Source organism: Ranitomeya variabilis, chromosome 8 (assembly GCF_051348905.1).
Source record: "Ranitomeya variabilis isolate aRanVar5 chromosome 8, aRanVar5.hap1, whole genome shotgun sequence".
Taxonomy (NCBI): domain Eukaryota; kingdom Metazoa; phylum Chordata; class Amphibia; order Anura; family Dendrobatidae; genus Ranitomeya; species Ranitomeya variabilis.
The window spans coordinates 152058702-152085286 of NC_135239.1; the positions used below are offsets into that span (position 1 = coordinate 152058702).

General features: G+C 44.8%; 1 protein-coding gene across 2 annotated transcripts in view; it reads right to left on the reverse strand.

Moving 5' to 3' along the window:
* Nucleotides 1–12669: 12669 nt before the first annotated feature.
* Nucleotides 12670–26585, reverse strand: part of FAM234B (family with sequence similarity 234 member B) — a 63926-nt gene continuing 50010 nt past the window's right edge. The window contains exons 5-13 of one of the 2 annotated variants that reach the window (XM_077276588.1): nt 25918–26048; nt 24118–24265; nt 23651–23792; nt 23166–23309; nt 21356–21437; nt 17491–17649; nt 17255–17375; nt 16916–17145; nt 12670–13917 (exon numbers count right to left, since the gene is read on the reverse strand). In XM_077276588.1, the coding sequence (XP_077132703.1) occupies nt 13903–13917; nt 16916–17145; nt 17255–17375; nt 17491–17649; nt 21356–21437; nt 23166–23309; nt 23651–23792; nt 24118–24265; nt 25918–26048 (1172 nt within the window). In that variant the 3' untranslated portion in view covers nt 12670–13902. The remainder of the gene's footprint in view (nt 13918–16915; nt 17146–17254; nt 17376–17490; nt 17650–21355; nt 21438–23165; nt 23310–23650; nt 23793–24117; nt 24266–25917; nt 26049–26585) is intronic. The other variant, XM_077276589.1, reaches the window with a different exon arrangement.

The following is a 26585-nucleotide window of genomic DNA, read 5'->3' on the forward strand; positions in this document are numbered from 1 at the left end:
CCTTACAGTCCGTGTGATGAGCGTCATCTGACAGAGACTGCAGACACAGGTAAGGGTTGATCTACAACCCCTGGCAAAAATTATGGAATCACCGGCCTTGGAGGATGTTCATTCAGTTGTTTAATTTTGTAGAAAAAGAGCAGATCACAGATATGGCACAAAACTAAAGTCATTTCTAATGGCAACTTTCTGACTTTAAGAAACACTAAAAGAAATCAAGAACAAAAAATGTGGTAGTCAGTAATGGTTACTTTTTTTAACCAAGCATAGGGAAAAAATTGTGGAATCACCCTGTAAATTTTCATACCCAAAATTAACACCTGCATCGAATTAGATCTGCTCGTTAGTCTGCATCTAAAAAGGAGTGATCACACCTTGGAGAGCTGTTGCACCAAGTGGACTGACATGAATCATGGCTCCAACACCATAGATGTCAATTGAAACAAAGGAGAGGATTATCAAACTCTTAAAAGAGGGTAAATCATCATGCAATGTTGCAAAATATGTTGGTTGTTCACAGTCAGCTGTGTCTAAAATCTGGACCAAATACAAACAACATGGGAAGGTTGTTAAAGGCAAACATACTGGTAGACCAAGAAGGACATCAAAGCGTCAAGACCGGAAACTTCAAGCAATATGTCTCCAAAACAGGAAATGCACAACAAAACAAATGAGGAACGAATGGGTGTAAACTGGAGTCAACGTCTGTGACCGAATCGTAACATACCGCCTAAAGGAAATGAGATTTACATACAGAAAAGCTAAATGAAAGCCATCATTAACACCTAAACAGAAAAAAACAAGGTTACAATGGGCTAAGGAAAAGCAATCGTGGACTGTGGATGACTGGATGAAAGTCATATTCAGGGATGAATCGCAAATCTGCATTGGGAAAGGTGATGATGCTGGAACTTTTGTTTGGTGCCGTTCCATTGAGGTTTATAAAGATGACTGACTGAAGAGAACATGCAAATTTCCACAGTCATTGATGATATGGGGCTGCATGTCAGGTAAAGGCACTGGGGAGATGGCTGTCATTACATCTTCAATAAATGCACAAGTTTATGATGATATTTTGGACACTTTTCTTATCCCATCAATTGAAAGGATGTTTGGGGATGATGAAATCGTTTTTGAAGATGATAATGGATCCTGCCATAGAGCAAAAACTGTGCAAACATTCCTTGAAAAAAGACACATAAGTTCAATGTCATGGCCTGCAAATAGTCCGGATCTCAATCCAATTGAAAATCTTTAGTGGAAGTTGAAGAAAATGGTCCATGACAAGGCTCCAACCTGCAAAGCTGATCTGGCAACAGCAATCAGAGAAAGTTGGAGCCAGATTGATGAAGAGTACTGTTTGACACTCATTAAGGCTAGTTTCACACTAGCGTTTTGCTGAGCTGCAGACTTCCTCCGTGAAGCCCCGCCCGCGGCCGCACCTCCGCCGCTCAGCTCCACCTATGTCCGCATGTGGCTTGCGTACCTATCTTTAACATTAGGTATGCAGGTCGTGTGGATGTATGTGGATACCTCCGCATGAGTCATTTTGATGATGCAGAGAAAAAAATAAATTCCAACCAGCTGCGTTCGACGCGGGCCGCCACATCGTCAAAACGACCTGCGTACCTAATGTTAAAGATAGGTACGCAGGCCGCATGTGAATGTAGGCGGGGCTGAGTGGCGGAGGTGCGGCCGTGGGCAGGGCTTCACGGAGGAAGTCCGCAGCCCTCTGCAGCTCAGCAAAATGCTAGCGTGAAACTAGCCTAAGTCCATGCCTCAGAGACTGCAAGCTGTTATAAAAGCCAGAGGTGGTGCAACAAAATACTACTGATGTGTTGGAGTGTTTTTTTGTTTGTTTTTCATGATTCCATAATTTTTTCCTCAGAATTGAGTGACTCCATAATTTTTCCCTTATGCTTGGTTAAAAAAAGTAACCATTACTGATTACCACAGTTTTTGTTCTTGATTTCTGTTAGTGTTTCTTAAAGCCAGAAAGTTGCTTTTAGAAATGACTTTAGTTTTGTGCCATGTCTGTGATCTGCTTTTTTTCTACAAAATTAAACTGAATGAACATCCTCCAAGGCCGGTGATTCCATAATTTTTGCCAGGGGTTGTATAATGTTCATCTGGCAGCCATGATGGAAACACAGTGAGTCCCCAGCTTTACAGTCCTTCAGGTATTCTGTTACTCCTACGTCCAGGGAATCTGCACTGTGTCGCTGATGAACACCATAAGGGCTTGTTCACATGACAGGATTTTAGGTCCAAGTGATGTCCACGAAGAAAAACGGAGCACAGCCAGACCAAGGTTATTCAATGGGGCAGAACAGAGGAGTGGGCCTAATCTGCATGTGAAAAAAATCATAGCATGCGCTAGCTTCTTCTGTAAATCGGAGGAGACTCGGTCATTCAAGTCTATGGCGGAGCAAAAAAAAATCTGATTCCATATGGAGCCACATAGCATCTGATTTTTACAAATACATTGCAATTCTGTAACATAGAAAACTGTAAATTATTAATAGCTTTTGTGAGAAAAAAAGCATTGTATACAGATGACAAGTGAAAAAAAAATTGTCCCACAATATTTTTATACGCTGGTATGAACCTACCCTTACTAAAAAAGAGAAAGACGATATTTAAGTAAAAAAACCTGTTGTACCCACTTTCTATCTGGTACCTAAGGTACACAAGAGTCTTAATTGCCCACCTGGCCAGCCCATCGTTTCGGGGATTGGCAGCCTCGGGGAGAGAGCCTGTAAATACCTAGATTTTTATTTACAACCAATGGTACAAAAGTTACCATCGTATTTAAGAGATTCTACTCATTTTATTCAAAAGACCAAAAACTTACAATTACCTGACAATGCTTTATTGGTGACAGTAGATGTCGAATCACTGTACAACATTTTCTTGCATTAGAGATTGGACAAATACAGGCACTTAGTAATTTTCTTCTTAATTTACTTCAATTTGTGCTGATACACAATTATTTCATTTTTGATAATTTTTACAAGCAGATTTCAGGTACGGCGATGGGGGCACGCTGTGCCCCCTCCATTGCCAGCTTCTTTATGGGGTGGTGGGAAGGGGCATGTGTGTACCCTTGGCCAAGTTTCAGTTCAAAATTCTGATTTGGTTTAGATTTATTGATATTTTTTTATTTGGACAGATACGAGGGAATCTTGTGAGGCTTTCATACAGTCACTCAACAGGAATCCCTTTAACATTTTTCTTACTTTTAATATCTCTACTCTTACTGTTCATTTTTTGGACCTTAGGATCTCTCTCCAGGGCGGCCAACTCAGAACGGACCTTTACCGTAAAGCAACAGCTTCTAATGGACTATTGGACTTCGACAGCTTTCATCCTTTTCACCTCAAGAGGAATACCTATTGGACAATTTTATAGACTCCGACGCAACTGTACCAGACAGGAAGACTTCAGGCTAGGGCACTTACAGACTGGTTTTGAGCTAGAAATTACCCTAGGTCGGTCATCAGGTGGGCTTATCAACAAGCTGATTCCACCATGTTAGACTCATTATTGGATTCTACACCCAAAGGACCGGACACTTGAATAAGGTTTATCACTACCTTCCATAACCAGTGGACTAATGTTACTAGGTTGTTTTATAAACACTGGGACATTTTAAAAAACGATTCTAAGATTGTAGATCTTGTGCCCATTAGACCAGCTCTAACAGCCAGACGAGCTCCATGATTCCCTGTCCAGGAGCCATTTTGTGAGACCCACGGTGAGAAAGGGGTCAGGTATACGTCTCAGAGGTTCATATCCTTGTGGACATTGTAATGTCTGTGGAGTTATGCCATGGAACTCTCAGTTTGTTAACCCCTTGGACTCCTCAGTACATATCAGGGATATTAATTGCAAATCGAGTAACCTTATTTACAGTATATTCTAGTGTGCGACTGCCCCAAAGTGTATATTGGTCAAACCTCACAGTAGTTGCGCAGGTGCACACAACAGCATATATCCAATATCAACTTAGCACAACAAGATCTGATTAAGGGCAAAAAATTATCCACTGTGGCTAATCATGTTTTACAGGTGCACTCTGGCAGTACCTGAGGCTTGCGGGTTGTTTGCCTTTAGAAAATCTAAAAACATTCGCAAGATAGACAAGGGGAATTATTAAGATTAGAGTCCAGATGGATTTATAAGCTTAATACAGTAGCTCCCAATGGCATCAATGAAGACTTACTCTATACAGGGTTCTTGATGCCATAAGATAGGGGACCAACTTGGCATCACTGAGGGAGCCTGGTCAGGGAGTCACTTAGGTCGTATGCATTAAAGATAGGAGGGTATGTTCTTGTATTTTTGTTCTAGATATAGTCATTTTACAGATATTTTCATTTTCACTTTTGTTGTCTGGTCAGCAATATGTTGTAGGATTGAGTATATGGTGTCTATATAGGTTTTTAATAAGTGGGTTTAGTTAGGCATCATTAGGCTTTTAAGAGCTTATAGTGTTAGAGTAGGATTTACTCACCAAGGGCATCTTACTAAATATTAGCTTTGTTCTCTACCGAAGGGATGATACAAGAAAATAGCTACGGTAATACTTGATTAAAGTTTTGTAAACAGTGGCGCGGCGGCGCAAGTTCAACTGTAAATCTTGGAGTTTTGTAGTGATGAGTGTTTACACGGATTGATAATGAATAGGTTTTCTCAGATTTACCTGTGTGCACTCGCGATGATGTTTTCCTTGCGCCTTAGAATGTATGACATGATGCAAGTTGACCGGCAGCAAAATCTCCATCGGACTCCGTAGTTAGGTGCTTTGCGCATGCGCGGTAGTCCGACTTCCACATTATGGAACGCAGGGTGACACGCACGCTGACTCATAGCGTGCTTCTTCCATAGGACGGAGCTGATTTGTTCCCTGACCGCCAAACACAGGTGTTAGCGATCCGGGCAACAAGAGCAAGTGCACTTACTATTATTTAAAGCGGACCGATAGTGTATTTTCCATCTTTCCCTGACGAAGCTATACACGGTGTCGATACACGTAGGGATGGGACGCTATATATGGCAACACATTGACTACTTGGCAAGTATGTTTTTTCGCTTATAAGCATGCCTAATCGATGTTATATGGGTGGATCCATATGGCTATATATTGACTTTGAAATGCATTTTTGCACATAAATATATCCAAGTGCTGTCATGTGTTGACACATGTGAAGTGCTTCCATCTTAAAGTGCATTATTACCGCACTGAAAGGCATGAAGAATTAAACCAGCTTTATTTATTTTTCAGTTAATTTTCAACTTCTTTGATAAAACATTAATATTTTTACTGGTTTTCCCTTTCCTGAAAGCCTATTAGCACTTTCAGCATCACCTGTGGATATAAGGCTATATATTGATTATTGAAAATGCATCTCTTTTGTATATAAATGTTACTAGGTGTTGTTTTATATCTGTAGTGCTTTTATTTTAAAGCGCATCATTGCTGTACTGAGGTGTATTTTGTGATAAATTAGCTATATTCAATTTTTTACGATAAAGTACCAATGTCTCTATCAGTAGACATTATTCAGACAGCTTATTAGCACCTGCAGCATCACCTGTGGATTCTTTGTCCATATTAAGCCAATATCACCCCATTGAGTCATGTTCTGCAATTGTATGTGCACTTCTTGTTGTCCCAATAAAGCTTTTCTTTTCACATTTATACCAGGTGTGTGCACCTCCACTGCATCCCTCTTTTTCTTCTTTCTTTACTTGATTATTCATTTATAGGACGCTACGGTAGCACCCCTATCATTATTTCTATTTATAAGCGGTGCCCACTCAAATTGTTCTATGCGAACCTACCCTTACTCCAGCACAGAGCCGAAACCCAATGCACAGCTTCCATGTCGGGTGTGTCACGCTATGACAGTATTCGGTAAGGAAGGGGGGCCTCAAACTGTCCCTGGAACTGGGACCCTAACTATCCCTGTCCCGGGTACTCTTGAAGGTAGAGAGCCCCGAGTCTCTGACCTCACTACACTCCTGATAGACCCTGATCTGTCCTCTCCTCCACCCCATGAGGCCTGGGACAGAAATATATAATAAATAAGACACAAAGACAAAATAGGGATACAGAAAGCAACAAACATACAAACACTCTCCAAAGGTAAAGAGATATATAAGTGAAGGATAGGAATGTACCAACCAAATGGGAATAGGACTATGAGGATAGCATTCACTCCAAAACAGAACTTAATAATCTCCAGTAGCAACAACGATCTCCTATTCAGCACAGCATCTCCAAGGAGCTAGGAAGCAAAGCTTTCACTGGCAAGACAGATAAGGTCTGGCCAGGTTTTATAGGGAAAGGTAATGACCAGATCAGAAGCAGCTGAAAATGGAGCTGCTAGTTTCTGACCAGCATAGAAAGGGACGCTAATCTCTTCAGCACCAAAGGAAACTTAATCCATTAAATATGGGACACAAACACACAAGCTAAATGTAAGATCTGCGATTCACAATACGTAGTGATCTCCAAACCCCAGAGCTCCCAGGAGGACGTGACACACTTGTGACACTGAGTGTACACTGAACAACCCAAGACCGAGGCGGGGGGGGTAGTGTTCTTTATTCTGCAAAAGAGAAGACCAAGTGGTCTGCAGATACCGCTGTATACAGAGGACATACACATTTTTAGAATCATCACTCCCTATTAATTTTCTCACAGATTGTCAGTTATGAGGGCAGAGCACAGGCAATAAATACACGGTGATTTTACAAGCATGGAACTATTAAATATCATATCACATAAAAGAAGAATTATCTGTAAACTTTCTTCATCACTTCCTACAGCACTATGCAGAATTAATTACAGATGATAGTGGAGCTGTCCTAATTGTGGAGATATGACCCAACACACACATATACAGGTGCTTCTAACAAAATTAGAATATCATCAAAAAGTTAATTTATTTCAGTTCTTCCATACAAAAAGTGAAACTCATAGAGTCATTACAAACAGAGTGATCTATTTAAAGTGTTTATTTCTGTTAATGTTTATTGATAATGGCTTACAGCCAATGAAAACCCAAAAGTCATTATCTCAGTAAATTAGAATAACTAACAAAAACACCTGCAAAGGCTTCCTAAGCATTTACAAAGCTGTCCCTTAGTCTGTTTCAGTAGGCTCCACAATCATGGAGAAGACTGCTGACTTGACAGATGTCCAGAAGGCAGTCACTGACACATTCCACAAGGAGGGTAAGCCACACAAGGTCATTGCTAAAGAAGATGCCTGCTCACAGAGTGTTGTGTCCAAGAATATTAACAGAAAGTTGAGTGGAAGGAAAAAGTGTGGTAGAAAAAGGTGCACAAGCGACCGGGATAACTGCAGCCTTGAAAAGATTGGGCCATTCCAAAATTTAGGGGAGATTCACAAGGAGTAGACTGCTGATGGAGTCATTGCTTCAAGAGCCACCACACACAGACGTATCCAGGACATGGGCTACAAGTGTCACATTCCTGGTGTCAAGCCACTAATGACCAATAGACAATGCCAGAAGCATCTTACCTGGGCCAAGGAGGAAAAGAACTGGACTGTTGCTCAGTCGTCCAAGGTGTTATCAGATTAAAGTAAATTTTGCATTTCATTTGGAAATGAAGATCCCAGAGTCTGGAGGAAGAGTGGAGAGGCCACAATCCAAGCTGCTTGAGGTCTAGTGTGGAGTTTCCACAATCAGTGATGGTTTGGGGAGCCATGTCATCTGCTGGTGTAGGTCCACTGTGTTTTATCAAGACCAAAGTCAGAGCAGCCGTCTACCAGGAAATTTCAGAGCACTTCGTGCTTCCCTCTGCCGACAAGCTTTTTGGAGATGGAAATGTCATTCTCCAGCAGGAATTGGCACCTGTCCACACTGCCACAAGTACCAATACCTGGTTTATAAACAACAGTATCACAGTGCTTGATTGGCCATCAAATTCGCCAGACCTTAATCCCACAGAGAATCTATGAGGTAGTGTCAAGAGGAAGATGAGACACACCAGACCCAACAATGCAGACGAGCTGAAGGCTGCTATCAAAGCACCCCTGGCTTTCATAACACCTCAGCAGTGCCACAACTGATCACCTCCATGCCACGCCGCACTGATGCAGTAATTGATGCAAAAGGAGCCTGACCAAGTGTTGAGTGCATTTACTTTACATACATTTCAGTAGGCCAATATTTTGGATATTGAAATCATTTCTCAAGCTGGTGTTATAAAGTATTCTAATTTACTGAGATAATGACTTTGGGGTTTTCATTTGCTGTACACCATAATCATCAACATTAACAGAAATAAACACTTGAAATAGATCATTCTGTTTGTAATGACTCTATATAATATACGAGTTAGGCTACTTTCACACTAGCGTTAACTGCATTCCGTCACAATGCGTCGTTTTGCCGAAAAAACGCATCCTGCAAAAGTGTTTGCAGGATGCGTTTTTTCACCATTGATTAACATTAAGCGACGCATTGTGACGGATTGCCACACGTCGCACCCGTCGTGCGACGGATGCGTCGTGCAGTGGCGGACCGTCGGGAGCAAAAAACGTTGCTTGCAACGTTTTTTGCTCCGTCGTAAATGTCTTTTCCGACCGCGCATGCGCGGCCGGAACTCCGCCCCCACCTCCCCGCACCTCACAATGGGGCAGCGGATGCGCTGGAAAAATGCATCCGCTGCCCCCGTTGTGCGGCGGAGACAACGCTAGCATCGGGAACGTCGGTCCGACGCACAGCGACGGGCCGAGCCCGACGCTAGTGTGAAAGTAGCCTTATTCTTATAACTACAGCATTAGGACTGCCATACAACAAATTCACTTTGTCTAAACTAAAAACATAATATTCACAATATACTTCATAGATTTACTGCTGATCTATACAAAAGTGGTAACATTTCTACATCTTTCCAACATGTCTAATACGACATCTTCTTTATTGGATAAAAAAAAGGTAAAAAAGCAATGTAAACTTCCAAAAACTCTGGGGCGATTTACCATTGCTGTGTAACATTTACATGGAATAAACGTACATCAGGCAGCCAATATAACAGCGACGCACACTGTTGGTGCACTTGGCACACACGGGGGCTGTACTTTACACCAGAATTTGGCACCCAACAACTGGCACACACAATAAACCTGGTACATTTTAGGGTTAGACTAAATTGAACCCCTTTAGGGTTTACTAAGGTGCAAACATCTGTTCTTTTAGTCCGAATCCTCATTAATAATTGTGTATTGATTGATTTGTGCCAACACATTGGTCGAACAACAATAGTAAATCTGCCCCTCTTTGTTCACAGTAGTGAGCTCATCAAAAATCAGGGAGGTTTGTGATTTCACATTTATACATTATAAATCTACCATCCATGCACATATGCACACACTCAGGGGCACTTGATGGATGGAAACTATTACTGCACCCTTATGACACATATTATATATGTACAGTATATATATATATATATATATATATATATATATATATATATATCTATATCATTATTAGAGATGAGAAAAAGGTTCACAGGACATTGGTCCAGCAGCCACTTTGGAAGTCCGTGGCTGCCAGATCAGAGCCCTGCAAACATCTTCCTGCGTGCCGGCACACCCAGCACCTCTTTGATTAGTAGGCCTGGCACAAAGTCATGTGTTCAGAGGAAGCGATGAGGCTGCATTGGGCTAGAATGTGAGAAGAGGCAACCTGGGCTCCAGTTTGGTGGCCATGGCTGCTGGACCAGCAAAGATTTTTTTAACCCCACTCATTAGTATGAGTGAAATCTGCAGTAAAAGCGCTAAAAGAATTGACATGGAGCAGAGTTAAATCTGCACCAAATCTACAAGTCACGAATAAGCCACATGTGCATGAGGCTTCGGGATACCCATTCACTTTACTGGCATCAGGAAAGCCTTCAAGTTTTGTGACAAATGTGTGCATAAAAAAGCGACAAAACACAACAACTTGTGCACAGGCCAAAAAACTAATAAAAAGATTGATAAAACTAGTTAAAAAGAAGACTCGTTCGCTTGCCTGTCTGTTTTAGTAAGCACTTCCCAGACATCAAGAGCAATTTTTTGTATTTAAATAATTATTTAAAAGTCTTCTCAGAGAATAAAAATTAAAAAAACATAAAAATTATAATAGTATTAACTGTAACTGTAGTACATCAAATTGGTTGTTGTCCTGTTACACTGACAAAAACCATCCTAAAATGTTAATAGGATAAAGGCCTGTGAGAATGTGCAGTAGGAAGCTGTGACCTGGAGATAGCTTGACAATACCTGGTACGGGTTATCTCCAGACAGCAGTGTGAGCAGCCTCTTCTTACTCCAGCAATCCTGGTACCTTCAGCATTAAATCAGATATACAGGATGGACAGCAGTGTGAGCAGCCTCTTCTTACTCCAGCAATCCTGGTACCTTCAGCATTAAATCAGATAGAAAGGGTGGACAGCATTGTGAGTAGTCTCTTCTTACCTCAGCACTCCTGGTATTTCCAGTATAAGATCAGATAGAAAGGGTGGGCAGCATTGTGAACAACCTCTTCTTACCTCAGCACTCCTTGTATCTCCAGTATTCGATCTATACAGGGTGGACAGCAATGTGAGCAGCCTCTTCTTACCTCCACACTCCTGGTATCTCCAATATTAGATCAAATATACAGGGTGAACAGAAGGTGAACAGCATCTTCTTAACTCAGAACCCCTGGTATCTCCAGTATTAGACCAGACAGAGTAGAAAGCAGTGTGAGCAGCCTCTTCTTACCTAAGCACCCCTGGTATCTCCACTTTAACATCAGATAGACAAGGACAGCAGTGTAAACAGTTTTTTCTTACCTCAGCACCACTGGTATCTCCACTTTTAGACCAGACAGTGTGAACAGTCTCTTCTTACCTAAGCAACCCTGATATCCCCAGTTTTAGACCAGACAGGGTGGACAGCAAGTAAGACAGTAAAGGCCCCGTCTCACATAGCGAGATCGCTGCTGAGTCACTAGTTTTGTGACGCAACAGCGACCTCAGTAGCGATCTCGCTATATGTGACACGTACCGATCAGGCCCCTGCTGTGAGATCGCTGGTCGTGTCGAAATGGCCTGGACCGTTTTTTGGTCGTTGAGGTCCCGCTGACATCGCTGAATCGGTGTGTGTGACACCGATCCAGCGATGTCTTCACTGGTAACCAGGGTAAACATCGGGTTACTAAGCGCAGGGCCGCGCTTAGTAACCCGATGTTTACACCCTGGTTACCAGCGTAAATGTAAAAAAAAAAAAACACTACATACTCACCATCTGATGTCCGTCAGGTCCCTTGCCGTCTGCTTCCTGCTCTGAGTGCCGCCGTACAGTGAGAGCGCAGCACAGCAGTGACGTCACCGCTGCGCTCTGCTCTCACTGTACGGCGGCACTCAGTCAGAGCAGGAAGCAGACGGCAAGGGACCTGACGGACATCAGATGGTGAGTATGTACTGTTTGTTTTTTTTGGTAACCAGGGTAAACATCGGGTTACTAAGTGCGGCCCTGCACTTAGTAACCCGATGTTTACCCTGGTTACCCGGGTGCTGCAGGGGGACTTCGGCATCGTTGAAGATAGTTTCAACGATGCCGAAGTCGTTCCCCTGATCGTTGGTCGCTGGAGAGAGCTGTCTGTGTGACAGCTCCCCAGCGACCACACAACGACTTACCAACGATCACGGCCAGGTCGTATCGCTGGTCGTGATCGTTGGTAAATCGCTATGTGAGACGGGGCCTTAAGTCTCTTCTTACTTCAGCACTCCTGATATCTCTAGTTTAAGATCCAATAGACAGATTAGATAGTAGTGTGAGCAGCCTTTTTTTACCTCTGCACCACTGGTTTCTCCAGTATCAGATCAGATACATCGAGTGGACAGCAATGTGAGCAGCCTCTTCTTACCTCAGCAACCCTGGTATATCCAGTATTAGAGCAGACAGACAGGGTGGACAGCAGTGTGAGCAGCTTCTTCTTGGGCCATGTGCACACGTTCAGGATTTTTCGCGTTTTTTCGCGTTTTTTCGCTATAAAAACGTGATAAAAACGCGAAAAAAACGCTTACATATGCCTCCTATTATTTACAGGGTATTCCGTATTTTTTGTGCAAATGTTGCGATTTTTTACGCGAAAAAATCGCATTGCGGAAAAAAAAGCAACATGTTCATTAAAAATGCGGAATTGCGGGGATTCCGCACACCTAGGAGTGCATTGATCTGCTTACTTCCCGCACGGGGCTGTGCACACCATGCGGGAAGTAAGAAGATTATGTGCGGTTGGTACCCAGGGTGGAGGAGAGGAGACTCTCCTCCACGGACAGGGCACCATATAATTGGTCAAAAAAAATAATTAAAATAAAAAATAGTCCTATACTCACCCTCTGATGGCCCCCGGAGTGTTCCCGCCTCTCCGGTGCATGCTCTCTCTTCGGTTCCTATAGATGGTGTGGTTCAGGACCTGTGATGACGTCACTGTCTTGTGATTGGTCGCGTGACCGCTCATGTGACTCACGCGACCAATCACAAGCCGCGACGTCATCACAGGTCCTGAACCACACCGGCATCTATAGGAACGGACGCCGCTGAGGAGATCGTCTGGGTGAGTATAACCATTTTTTATTTTTTTTATTATTTTTAAACATTCTATCTTTTACTATAGATGCTGTATAAGCAGCATCTATAGTAACAAGTTGGTCACACTTGTCAAACAGTATGTTTGACAAGTGTGACCAACTTGTCAGTCAGTTTTCCAAGCGATGCTACAGATCGCTTAGAAAACTTTAGCATTCTGCAAGCTAATTACACTTGCAGAATGCTAAAAAAACGCAAAAAAAAAATGCGGATTTCTTGCAGAAAATTTCCGGTTTTCTTCAGGAAATTTCTGCAAGAAATCCGGACGTGTGCACATACCCTTACATTAGCACTCCTGGTATCTCCAGTATTAGATCAGATAAGACAGGGTCGACAGCAGTGTGAGCAGTCTCTTCTTACCTCACTATTCCTTATATCTCCAGTATTAGATTGTTTATCCACTGAGAGCACATCTTCGTACACATAAAGGTACGGGTGGAGCTTCTACTGCACATGCTCAAAGGCAGCTGACCTGTTACCATTCTAGGACAGGTTTCTGTCAATGTAACAAGATGGGGCCATTTTGATGTAGTAATTACCTCCCTGCAAAAAGTTAATTCCTTTCTCTATTTTTCGATTCCTCTTTAATAATAATATCCAGCAGTTCTCTGCTGACACTTCATCCAGCATTGTGCTAAAAGAAGCCCCATTACCTCTAGCATGAAGCCCCCAATTCTCCATAGAGAATAGCAGAAATCTCAGAACCTTCGGCCTCCAGGCTTGTAACACAGAATGCTAATGTAGGACACTTTTGTCGTGCTTATGTGAACGCTCAGATCTCTTTGCTTTAAAATCTGAATGACATAAAATATTAAAATTGGAGGTTTCGGTTGTTCCTTACAATACACAGCAGTGTAGTGGACATATCCATTTCCAGCAAATAGGATATAACACAAGTTCTCAGCCTGAACTTCAGTAAAAAGCTTGTAATCCAGAGACTGGCGTAGTCCGTCAGACCTATAATGAAATCCTCAGAGACACCAGAATGTGAAACGTCCCCTCAATGTGGAGTAGTGTAAACCTGTTGTGTGTGGGTGCGAGCAGTGAAGGACACGGCACTACTGAAGCGTTACTACACACGACATGTATATGGACACGTAGGAATACATATTCTCATCACTCCCGATCTCGAGGTCCTTATTGTAAGTTGTGCTTCTACAATTCTAGACAGTCCACAGTAAGGGGAACAGAAAGATGGAGAAATAATTGGCTTCAACATCTGGAAGAGTTTGGTCCTTTCACAGTTTTAATACCTGGAAAACATCAGTAGACCATTTTGTTAAGACCTAAGTAAGGATAACGTGGAATATTTTTGTAAGTATAGGTAAAAAATGCAGAAAAAGAGAGGTAGAGCTTCTGTGGCAGTGCCCCACCTCGAGGACTCGCCATAGTAAATGAATACCACATTGCCCCAATTCGTAAAAGTCACAATACCAATTCAGAAAAAATAGTAAGCATGCCTCCATGAGTAATATGGAGGAACACAACAGCGCTCATAGTAATAGCGTCTTTGTATAGAACAGCAGATACTGATTAAAGGGAATCTTTCAGCAAGTTTTTGATACCTCATCTGAGAGCAGCATGATGTAAGCAAAGAGACCCTGATTCCAACGATGTATCACTTAGATTACTGGGTGCAGCCGTTCTGACTAGTGATGAGCGAACGTGCTCGGATAACGTCTTATCCCAGCATGCTCAGATGTTATCCGAGCATCTGGGTGTGCTCATATATTATGTTCGAGTTCCCACGAGTACATGCCTCGCCATTGATAGACAGTCTCAACACATCTAGGGAGTCCCTAAAAAACAGGCTGTCTAACAGCTGCAAATCATGCAGCCGCAGGGACTTGAACATAATATATGAGCATGCCCAGATGGTCAGGTAACACGTTATCCAAGCATGTCCACTCATCACTAGTTCTGACAATCAGAGCTCTTAGATTGAGCAATGCAGCAGAGCTGACAATGCTAACCCCACCCACACCAGGCTCTCTCTCTCTCTCTCTCTCTCTCTCTCTCTCTCTCTCTCTCTATATATATACACTGTCTATAGACAGTGAGCTGCTAATCACAGGAGGAGGCGGAGTCGGGCAAGCGTCCATGTGCCACCTAGTCACGGCAATGATAATCGCCCGGTGATAAAACCTTCAGGCTAAGTAGACAACATCACACAGCCTGACATCTGACACATCATTGAAATCTGTGTTTTAACCCCTACCTCGTGCTGTTACATAGCAAAAACCTGCTGACAGATTCCCTTTAACACACTCACCTTCTTGAGCTATGTGAAGACACAACACATGTCAAAGTGGAGGTCTGCTGGATGGCTGCTGGATGTGCTGCTGCGTTAAGGAGATTTCACAGTTCGGGAGTAGTGATGAGTTTTTATTGGAATGTAAAAGCTATGCGTTTTTGGGTTGGACCATCCCCTTCATCAGGTAATTTACATATCAGGGGTCGGTCCAACCCAGAAACATGTCATTTTTACATTCCAATAACTACTTATGACTACTCCCAGACTCAGGCTCCTTATGCCAGTAGCGCAGCCGTTACATTCAGCACCCCCCACTCCATGCCATCCATCAGTAGTACACCACGGGGCCCCCACAGAACAGAACTAACCACAATGGCCTCATAGACGCCATGCTACAATTGTTCTCAGCCCCATAAAGTTCAGCTACTGAAACTCCAGAAGTTTCACAAGAGCAGACATCAAAGGTCACTCATATGTAACTAACAGCGTACAAAATGGGTGCAGTGCCGACTGTTCTCTGCATCCAGAAAGCGGGGAATGTTACTGTATGGTCAGAAGGAAAGCTGTCTACACTGTGTCTTATCGGGGAGCACCCCCTTATGTACCTGAACTGTGAGCTATGAAACTCGTTATCTCACCTATATGCAATCATACAGGATAGGAGGTCCCAGTACCACCACCAGCTTTATACTGTCTACTGGACCCCTGTGCAGCTGCCACAGGAACCACACCGTGGGGTGCACAGAAGTACCCCCTCCTGCTTCACTAAGAGCACAGTCAGCATCCAGCAAAGCATTAAAAAATACATTCAGGATCAGCTTTAACCTCGATCTTGGCTATTGTAGTAAGCAGGGATGGACATATCACTGGTGCAGCCACACAGGGGCCCAAGACGTAAGGGGGCCACTTCTGTCATAGACACAAATAGGGGCCGATATGCTGCTATTGCACAGTAGTCCTCTTTCTTCCGCCACTGGTAGCGGGATATTGGTAGCGGGACATTGGTAGCGAGACATTGGCAGCGAGACATTGGCAGCGGGATATTGGCAGCGGGACATTGGTAGCGGGACATTGGTAGCAGGACATTGGTAGCGGGATATTGGTAGCGGGACATTGGTAGCGGGATATTGGTAGCGGGATATTGGCAGCGGGATATTGGTAGCGGGACATTGGTAGCAGGACATTGGTAGCGGGATATTGGTAGCGGGATATTGGTAGCGGGATATTGGTAGCGGGATATTGGTAGCGGGACATTGGTAGCGGGATATTGGTAGCGGGATATTGGTAGTGGGATATTGCTAGCAGGACATTAGTAGCGGGATATTGGTAGCGGGACATTGGCAGCGAGACATTGGCAGCGGGATATTGGTAGCGGGACATTGGTAGCAGGACATTGGCAGCGAGACATTGGCAGCGAGACATTGGTAGCGGGACATTGGCAGCGGGATATTGGTAGCGGGATATCGGTAGCGGGATATTGGTAGCGGGACATTGGCAGCGGGATATTGGTAGCGGGATATCGGTAGCGGGATATTGGTAGCGGGATATTGGTAGCGGGATATTGGTAGCGGGATATTGGTAGCGGGATATTGGTAGCGGGATATTGGTAGTGGGATATTGCTAGCAGGACATTAGTAGCGGGATATTGGTAGCGGGACATTGGCAGCGAGACATTGGTAGCGGGACATTGGTGGTGGGATATTGGCAGCGGGACATTGGTAGCGGGACATTGGTAGCGGGATATTGGTAGCGGGACATAGGTAGCGGGACATAGGTAGCGGGACATTGGTAGAGGGATATTGGTAGCGGGACATTGGTAGCGGGACATTGGTAGCGGGACATAGGTAGCGGGACATTGGTAGCGGGACATTGGTAGAGGGATATTGGTAGCGGGATATCGCGGCTGCCACCTGCGGCACAAATTGCAGACACAGCTTCTAAGCCCAAGCCAGCACAGTGTGTGCGGTGCAAGAAATAGGACAGCGCTGCACACTTACCCGCTGAGGGAGGGAGCTGAACTTTAATCTAGTAAGAATTCTTTTTATGTCTTCTACTTTGGGTCTTATGTTTGCACCTCTCAGAGACACAGCACGACTGCTGGAAAGAGCCCACCTCATGCCCACTTTGGTCACAGTCAGCTTTCGGGACACGGTCCCTGATGAGCTCTGCTCCCGTTCTGCAGTCATGATAGCAAGAAGGGCATCCTTCTCCAACTCCCTGATCCCCGCTGACAACACAGAAACAAAGTTGTCACACATTGTAAATTCCAGACAAACAAAAGATCATTCACTAGTCACAAATGACTATTCTGATTTTCATTAATCATCCAAACTTACCTGCGGAAGCAACAATGCTAGAAGAGACGTTGAAGAGATCCAGAACAACTCCTGGGTAGGTAGGACAGAGCAAATAAAGATGTCGCATCTGTGGAACGTGAGATTTTCTATATGGCATCTGCTGTGCATAAAAGAAGAAAACAGTACAATGCAAGGAAGTTACAGGAACGGCCACCACTGACTCCTCCACATAATGACAATGCTCCAATGGGTGGCACATTCACCCCAGAACGTACAGAGCCGTTACCAGAAACCACTCCTTCACCCCAGAAAAGGAACACAGATTTCCCATCAGCAGTTAGAAGCGACATAGCCTCGGTCTCTTTCTCATGTTCATGCCACGGGATCTCCCACTCCCACAGTGATCCACTGGTGACTCCATCAATAACGATCACCTAACGTAATAAGCAGCAGATAAAACAAAACAGCACAAACCACTTATCTGCACGTAAAGAGGATGTTTTACAATACGTTTTATCCAGTAGAGATGCCGATTAATTACATTATTTACCCTTTCTCTTCGTCACAATTCTGATTTTTAATATGTGAAACTGATATTAGCTCTGTCCCGTCAGGCGGGGGTAATAACAGCAGCAAGGGGTAGAGGAGGCCAGGGAGCAGAGCACAGCACTGGTGAGGTTACAGTGAGAAGACATGATGTGGCTGGGGAGGACAGAAGAGGAGGTGAAGCCACAGGACGCCGGCGGTGCCAATTGTGAATTGTAGGGGTAACGGGGGCGCAGCTGAAGATCAGTGTGACTTATTCAAGCAGATCGGGTCGCGCTGTCAGTGCGAGTTCATCAGCTTCAGCTATATCAATCTGTGTGAAAGATCAAGCTGCTGCAGTAACTTACCATGAAACTGATCAGAGTGAGCGCAGACCTGACAATACAGAGTCCTGCATTGGATTAATCCTGCACCATCTACAGGCCATCACAGATCGTATACAGGAGAATATGCAACTGGTATAATATCTGCCGTTCTCTACTCAGTCTGTCCACAATATGTCATCACAAGTCAGCTTTGGTGGCAACCAAGACACAAGGAGTGTATAGATGAAGACGTTTTGTTCAGCATATAGCGATGTAGACACTGCACTTGGGCTTTGTTGGTTAGGATTAGTGTGCTGCATGTTTATATTTTATTCTTCTGATATATGCTGTGTATATTCTGTATGGAAGTATAGACACAGATGTATGTGTTAGGTAAGTTCTTCTTGTGGGACTTTGGGACACTGGGGTTCTTGGGTTACAAACTGGCGCTGACCTGATCTGGCCTATGGACATGGACTGGGCATAAGACCCAGGACCAGTTCTTGGGTCAGAGTGAGGCTAGGTACTGCGGGGTCAGGTGTGGAGTTTTTAATTCACAGTATATAGTTTTCATCTTGTATATACATTTATATTTACATAGTTAGTTGTTAAATATCTACTGCTCTGTAAATGTGGCATGTTACAAATACAGATCAATGTTCCTAGTAACCAAAAGGCACTAAAAATATTGCTCCTTCTGGCTACTATCAGCACTAAAACAATACATGATACACTTAAGGTACCTTCACACTAAGCGACTTTACAACGATAACGATAGCGATCCGTGACGTTGCAGCGTCCTGGATAGCGATATCGTTGTGTTTGACACGCAGCAGCGATCAGGATCCCGCTGTGAGATCGCTGGTCGTTGCTGAAAGTCCAGAACTTTATTTCTTCGCTGGATCACCCGCTGACATCGCTGAATCGGTGTGTGTGACACCGATACAGCGATGTCTTCACTGGTAACCAGGGTAAACATCGTGTTACTAAGCGCAGGGCTGCGCTTAGTAACCCGATGTTTACCCTGGTTACCAGTGTAAAAGTAAAAAAAAAAAAACACATACTCACATTCCGGTGCCCGGCGTCCGCTTCCCTGCACTCCTCCTGCATCCTGTGTAAGTGCCGGCCGTAAAGCAGAGCGGTGACGTCACCGCTCTGCTCTGTGGGAGATGCCGGAGATGTTCGGCGCTGACACAGGATGCAGGAGGAGTGCAGGGAAGCGGACGCCGGGCACCGGAATGTGAGTATGTGGTTTTTTTTTTTACTTTTACAATGGGCTGGGCCGCGCTTAGTAACCCGATGTTTACCCTGGTTACCAGGGGACTTCGGCATCGTTGGTCGCTGGAGAGCCGTCTGTGTGACAGCTCTCCAGCGACCACACAACGACTAAACAGCGACGCTGCAGCGATCGGCATCGTTGTCTGTATCGCTGCAGCGTCGCTTAGTGTGAAGGTACCTTAGTGTGAAGGTACCTTTAGGCTACTTTCACACTAGCGTCGTGCACTGCACGTCGCTATGCGTAGTTTTGTAGAAAAAACGCATCCTGCAAAAGTGCTTGCAGGATGCGTTTTTTCTCCACTGACTTGCATTAGCGACGCATTGCCACACGTCGCAACTGTCGTGCGACGGTTGCGTCGGGTTGCGTTGGACCGTCGCCACCAAAAAACGTTGCATGTAACGTTTTTTGGTGCGTCATGACCGTCTTTTCCGACCGCGCATGCGCGGCCGGAACTCCACCCCCGCCTCCCCGCACATCACAATGGGGCAGTGGATGTGTTGAAAAACAGCATCCGCTGCCCCCGTTGTGCGGCGCTTTCAATGCTAGCGTCGGCACGTCGCATTGCGACGTGCAGTGCACGACGCTAGTGTGAAAGTAGCCTAAGTCTGGTATGCTGGCAAATTCATCACTCTGAGATCAGTAAAGGTACGACTACCAATCAGCTGTTACAAGCTGCGACAGGGGCCCGATTGAATTGAGACAATGTGTAAAGGTCACTGCCGGGTGCTGCAGAACAGCTATCACATGTTCACATCCAGCCACCACAGCAGCCTGCAAAAGCTGATCAGTAGGGTGGCGCGAGTTGGACCTCCGCCTACTTAATATTAGGACTGGTCATCCAAACATTATGACCGGACAACCCCTCTAATATTTTGGTAGGGCTGCCACGCTTTTCCCAGTACTCTCTGACAGATATTTTATTGCATACACAGCAGCTTGAAGAAGCAGGGGAGCACTCTGCCCATTAGCACCCCGGACTCATAAACTACGTGCTCCCTGAGGCCATGTCACGGCGCCACTCTGCACCGCTGCTCCTGTTGCCCTGCCTGCCGCTCTGCCCCTCGCTTCCTTCTCCACTCGCCGGCATACTTACCTGCTTCGACGCGCTCCTCCTGCAGGCGCGCGTTCTTCCTTCTCCTCTTCATGACTCACCGCAGCTTCTGGGATTCCGCCGGCTGCGCACCTCGCACTCCAGCTCCCTCTGCGCACGCGCACGTCCTCTTTTGATATACAGGCATGCTGCTTCTCCGCTCTTTGACCCTGGAGGACCCGGACCCGGAAGTCCTTCTGCGTCCCATGTATTTAAGGTAACCCTTCCTTTGCCTCCTTGCCTGATTGTTATTTGTGCTACTAATGACCCAGGTCCTCTCTTGTCTCTGCGGGTCCGTCCTGTGTCTCTGCTCAGTCCGGTTCACCTAGTGTCTCTGTCATTTTCAAGTCTTCCTTGTTTCTTCGTTCTAGTCCGGTCGGTCCTGTGTCTCCTCCGTGTCCTGTCCACGTTCCGCCTCTGTCTCGCCCAGCCATCCCTGTGTCTGCGTCATTTTCAGTTATCTTCTTGTCTCGTTTCTTTCCAGTCCACACCAGCTCATCCAACGTCTTTTCTCGCTCGGTCAGACCTACGCTCTCCCTCTCTCTTTTGAACTTCCTATTTCCTGTCTCCAGGTGCCAGCTTCTGCGGCAATAGTCTCCCTTGGGCCTGCCCCTAACGCTCCCTGTATTGGGGGTGGTCTACCTGGCTAGCTCACCCTTGGGAGGTTCGTTGTCGCGGATCTGCGGGTTCACTCTAGGAGTTCCAAAACCTTACAGTAACATCACAGGCCATACAGCACCCTTTTCGGTTATATGCCACGGACCCGTAGCTATAATATGCTGTCTTTACACAGGGCAATATATTAAACTGACAGATCTGCTTTACTGAATGAGTGTAGAGACAATGATGTCCTAAATCAGAACCATAGTGAAACCAGCCATGCGTTCATGTATGTGGTCATTTCTAGGAGTCTCACGCACCTTTTTCTCAGAGGTGTTGCTCTGGATCTGTATGAAGAAATCCAAGTTTCCATCACTGTTGAAGTACCCAGGCTTGGGATGGCTGTCGGAGGATGTAAGACTTAAGTTTACACTGCATAATACACATGACATACAAGACTACTCATCAGACCCAAATGCCACTAACACCATTCGGCTGGCGGAGGATGAGCTACGAGCTTTATGTCACTCACAGACAAATGAATGAGAGATAGGATTCATTCAGACAAACACGTCTTTGGTCCATGTGCCGCCCGTGTGGAGAACGGACACAAAAGGACTCAATGATGGCCTCTGTCCTAGTACACAGGACTTGAGGAGAGAACACCTCCACAGAAGATACCACCAACCCTCATCAGAAGTGTCTGGCAGGGACTTACTCTGCTCACCCTATTAACCCCTTCCCGACTTATCACATATACTAGTATGTCATATGCAGTGTCCCAGTCTAAGGCTGCATTAACAGTATCAGTATCTTGTCACTTTTTTACCTCAGTATGTATAAGCCAAAACAAGGAGAGGAACAATCAGAGGAAAAGTAGAATAGAAACATGTCACCACTTCTGTATTTATCACCCACTTCCTGATTTAGGCTTACAAATACTGAGGTAAAAATCTCACCAAATACTGAATGTGTGAACATGGCCTTAGAAGCAGGCTCATTACTGGCAGATGATTACCGGCAGATGATTGCTATCTTAGGGTACTGTCACACAGTGGCACTTTTGTCGCTACGACGGTACGATCCGTGACGTTCCAGCGATATCCATACGATATCGCTGTGTCTGACACGCAGCAGCGATCAGGGACCCTGCTGAGAATCGTACGTCGTAGCAGATCGTTTGGAACTTTCTTTTGTTGCTGGATCTCCCGCTGTCATCGCTGGATCGTTGTGTGTGACAGCGATCCAGCGATGCGTTCGCTTGTAACCAGGGTAAACATCGGGTTACTAAGCGCAGGGCCGTGCTTAGTAACCCGATGTTTACCGTGGTTACCAGCGTAAAAGTAAAAAAAAAAAAAAAACAGTACATACTTACATTCCGGTGTCTGTCCCCCGGCGTTCTGCTTCTCTGCACTGTGAGCGCCGGCCAGCCGGAAAGTGAGCACAGTGGTGACGTCACCGCTGTGCTTTCCGGCTGGCGCAGACACAATGCAGAGAAGCAGAACGCCGGGGGACAGACACCGGAATGTAAGTATGTACTGTTTTTTTTTTTTTACTTTTACGCTGGTAACCACGGTAAACATCGGGTTACTAAGCGCGGCCCTGCGCTTAGTAACCCGATGTTTACCCTGGTTACCCGGGGACTTCAGCATCGTTGGTCGCTGGAGAGCTGACTGTGTGACAGCTCCCCAGCGACCACACAACCACTTACCAACGATCACGGCCAGGTCGTATTGCTGGTCGTGATCGTTGGTAAATCGTTTAGTGTGACAGTACCCTTAGACTAAGAGTATACAATGTCTTTGTCAGGCTGATTATGGGCAGAATCCTCCTGAAAAAGTGAGGAAAAGCACCCCTTAAAATCAACATAATGCACAGCAATGTCAACACGCCATTGCTCATTGCTGTGCACAGGATCAGTCTTTTGGTACTTATTTTAACGACACATTTGTGCAGACCTATTCCTTCTTGCATCTATGAATCCGTGGTAAAATGTGATGGTCCTGAAGCAATTCTACAAATGGGTTCACATTAAACCCAATAATCAAACAAAAACAGTATAAATAAGTCACAATATTATAAAGTGTGAAAGCAAAATTTGGAGAAAACTGTAAATGATCTACTACAGACCTGTAAACATTGTTCAGGCTGATGCTCCATCTCTGCTCCAGATCTTGTCCACTCACCAGGGCTACGGCGTCTTTCGTTGTGACAAGGAGATCACTGAAGTTACTGAGATAGACTGGAACTGTCTGAAGAAACTCCACTCCGGCACTGTGGGGTAACAAGGACATGTCATCCACAGGGCAGCATGTTGGGCCAGATACGTCCAGCCTGATATCGCCAACAATCACATATTTACAGGTCAATCCGGGCTTATACTAGATCCCAAATATACGAGAAATAACGTCGGGATGGTTCCAAGGAATCTACACAAGAAGTGCCAGAGATGAGACACTGAGAATGGGGAGCACAATTTTTTTGCAATATAATTTGTTTAAATTGTTAATTTATAAAAGTAGTTTCCATGTATGAAATGGTGAAAAGGAAAGTTCTTCATTAACTTGTGTGATGGAATGGAGCAAATGTGAATATTACATTATGTAAGTAGGTACCTGTACACATTGATGAGTTTAGAATGATTGACTGATCTTTTCTTTTCCCAGTCTGGATCGATCCTCTGAAGGGGTCTTGGGAAATTACCTCCAGTATTGGCCTGTGCATATATATCTCTTAATGCAAATGCCTGGATGTTCCCTAATGGGAAAATCAAAGGTTATTAATGACACAATGACTATAGTTGTGTCCGTCAATATATCTGAAGCTCACACAAAGACTAACCGGTGTGGAAACCCTAATAAATAACCAGGGTAAAAATTATAGAAGACAGCTAATAGGAACAATCTGTGGAATCTACAGATATATGACACTAATCCAGAACACAGAAATAACTATAACAACAATAACAATCTGTGGAATCTACAGATATATGACAATAATCTAGAACACAGCCTCTGATGCAAACAGTAATCTTAAATGTCATAAACCTGGAGCTATCATATAAAGTAATGATGACCCTTACCAAAGCCAAAAAGAATATAAATGGCCCCCTGGCTGGTGTAGTACGCCTGAGGTCCTAAAAGTTTTCCTTCTCCCATGATGCTGTATTTTACAATAGCACCCAGCGGATTCCCAGTACGACCCGAGATCAAGAGAAATCCAAGATCTGGCTGCAGAGGAAACGTAGTCACATTAGACACGGTCTTAGTTATATCATACGACTTCAGTCAGTTTAGTTCTGCAATGCACACGGCTGGACATGTGTGAAGAGGACAGAAGCTTAGGCTATATTCACACACTGCAGTGATGTAACACTTTTTTTACGAACCTGTGGTCAAGTGCTGACATGTCAATAGATCCTAAAGGTACCTTCACACATAACGATTTAGTTAACGATATCGTTGCAACGTCACGCTTTTTGTGACGTAGCAACGATCCCGCTAACAATCTCGTTATGTGTGACAGTGACCAACGATCAGGCCCCTGCTGGGAGATCGTTGGTCGTAGGGAAAGATCAGGACCTTTATTTGGTCGCTGATCACCCGCTGTCATCGTTGGATCGGCGTGTGTGACGCCGATCCAGCGATGTGTTCACTTGTAACCAGGGTAAATATCGGGTTACTAAGCGCGGCCCTGCACTTAGTAACCCGATGTTTACCCTGGTTACCCGGGGACTTTGGCATCGTTGAAGACAGTTTCAACGATGCCGAAGTCGTTCCCCTGATCGTTGGTTGCTGGAGAGAGCTGTCTGTGTGACAGCTCCCCAGCGACCACACAACGACTTACCAACGATCACGACCAGGTCGTATCGCTGGTCGTGATCGTTGGTAAGTCGTTTAGTGTAACAGTAGATAACTGTTGCATGAACACTTTATCAACAGTTATGTCTCCCAACTCCACCATACACATGAAGGTTGGTCTTGGCTGAGAGTTCATGTGTACTCTATTGGGAGAGTGCAGTAAGGCACTGGCAGACTCTAGAAGATCAGAAGAACGGATTCCTCCATCCACTGATATAATCTGTAAAGGGGCAGTTGGGAGCCCTCCACACATTAGATTGTAAACCAGTCCCAGAGATGTCAACTTTTTTCCAATCTGTATGAACTTTAAAGGGAATCTGTCAACAGGTCTTTGCTCTGTAATCTAAGGGCAGCACGAGGTAGGGGATGAGATACGGATTCCAGTGATGTCTCACATACTAGGTTGTGTGCTGTAATTTCAAAACAATCAATGTGTTATCAGCCATATATTATCAATGCCGGACTAGCTTCCAAGTGCATCCTGATCCAACCATGCCCAAAGCTCAGATTAGCAGCTTACTGTCAATATACAATGTATATAGAAAGGTGCTAACCAGTGGGGTGGGCAGGATTAGCTTTCTGAGCTCTGCTACATGTACAGCAGAGAAAACTCGGCTTCTACCACAACTGCTGCACCTAGTAAATTAAGTGACACATCCCTGGAATCAGGGTCTCTTTCTCTACATTATGCTGCTCTCAGATGAAATAGCAAATACCTGGTGACAGATTCCCTTTAATAGTGATTCTGTCATCATCAAAAGCTCAGGGTGCATGCCACATTGTGGCTCAGCTCTGAGAGGATAGAACTACAGATCTAAGCACACCCCAGCCACCCAACCTCTTCTCCAGAATTTTGCCGCTAGCCACTTGGGTCAACTAATTGGATACTAAGGAAAAAATAAACAATGACAATGTGATTTGACTCTACCACAGTTTGAGAAGAAATTGCACAAAATGCAAAAATTAATTGAGAATTTTGGAAATGACGTAGCACCAAGTCCCCTAATAGTTTATGCACTTACCTGACTTTCTCCGATGGTAAGAACAAGCAAGTCATTTATAAAGTCGTTGTCTAGATCTGGAAGAATCACAGCCGGGGCGGCTATTGTTCCACTTGGCACATGGTTAAGACTCATGGTCCATAAAGATTCCCCTGAGAACAGGCACAAAACAGGAAGCATTATTTCGGGACACAAGTCTCCTCATTCACTGGACTGGAAGCAGTGTTTACTATGCCATCACACTGGCACAAAATACCATTGTTTGCTGAAAATATCCCAGGGAGGATTGTTCATCGTGCAAACTACAATAGGAAACGACGCAGGATGTGTGTATTACTAGGAAGGTCCGGACTGTTTTTCCTACCAGCTTGCCCTTGTACTGGAAACTTGTACTCAGTACAAGCCAAGATCTGAGCTCTTAGTCTTTCCTAACAGCAGCACAACAATGGGGCCAGCTTTACACCTGTGAACTAACAGGACAGGCAGAATTATTAATGAAACTAATAGAGAAGGGCGAACCTGAACAGTAAAGTTCGGCATCCATACCGAACACCTACTGTGCGGGCACGGACACCGAACATGGAATTCACCAGGAAGTCCATGTTACTGTTTGGGATCGGGCCCCCGAACACCGGGTGTTTGCACACTGTCATGTGCATGACAGCGTGGCGAACACTGCTTCAGATCAG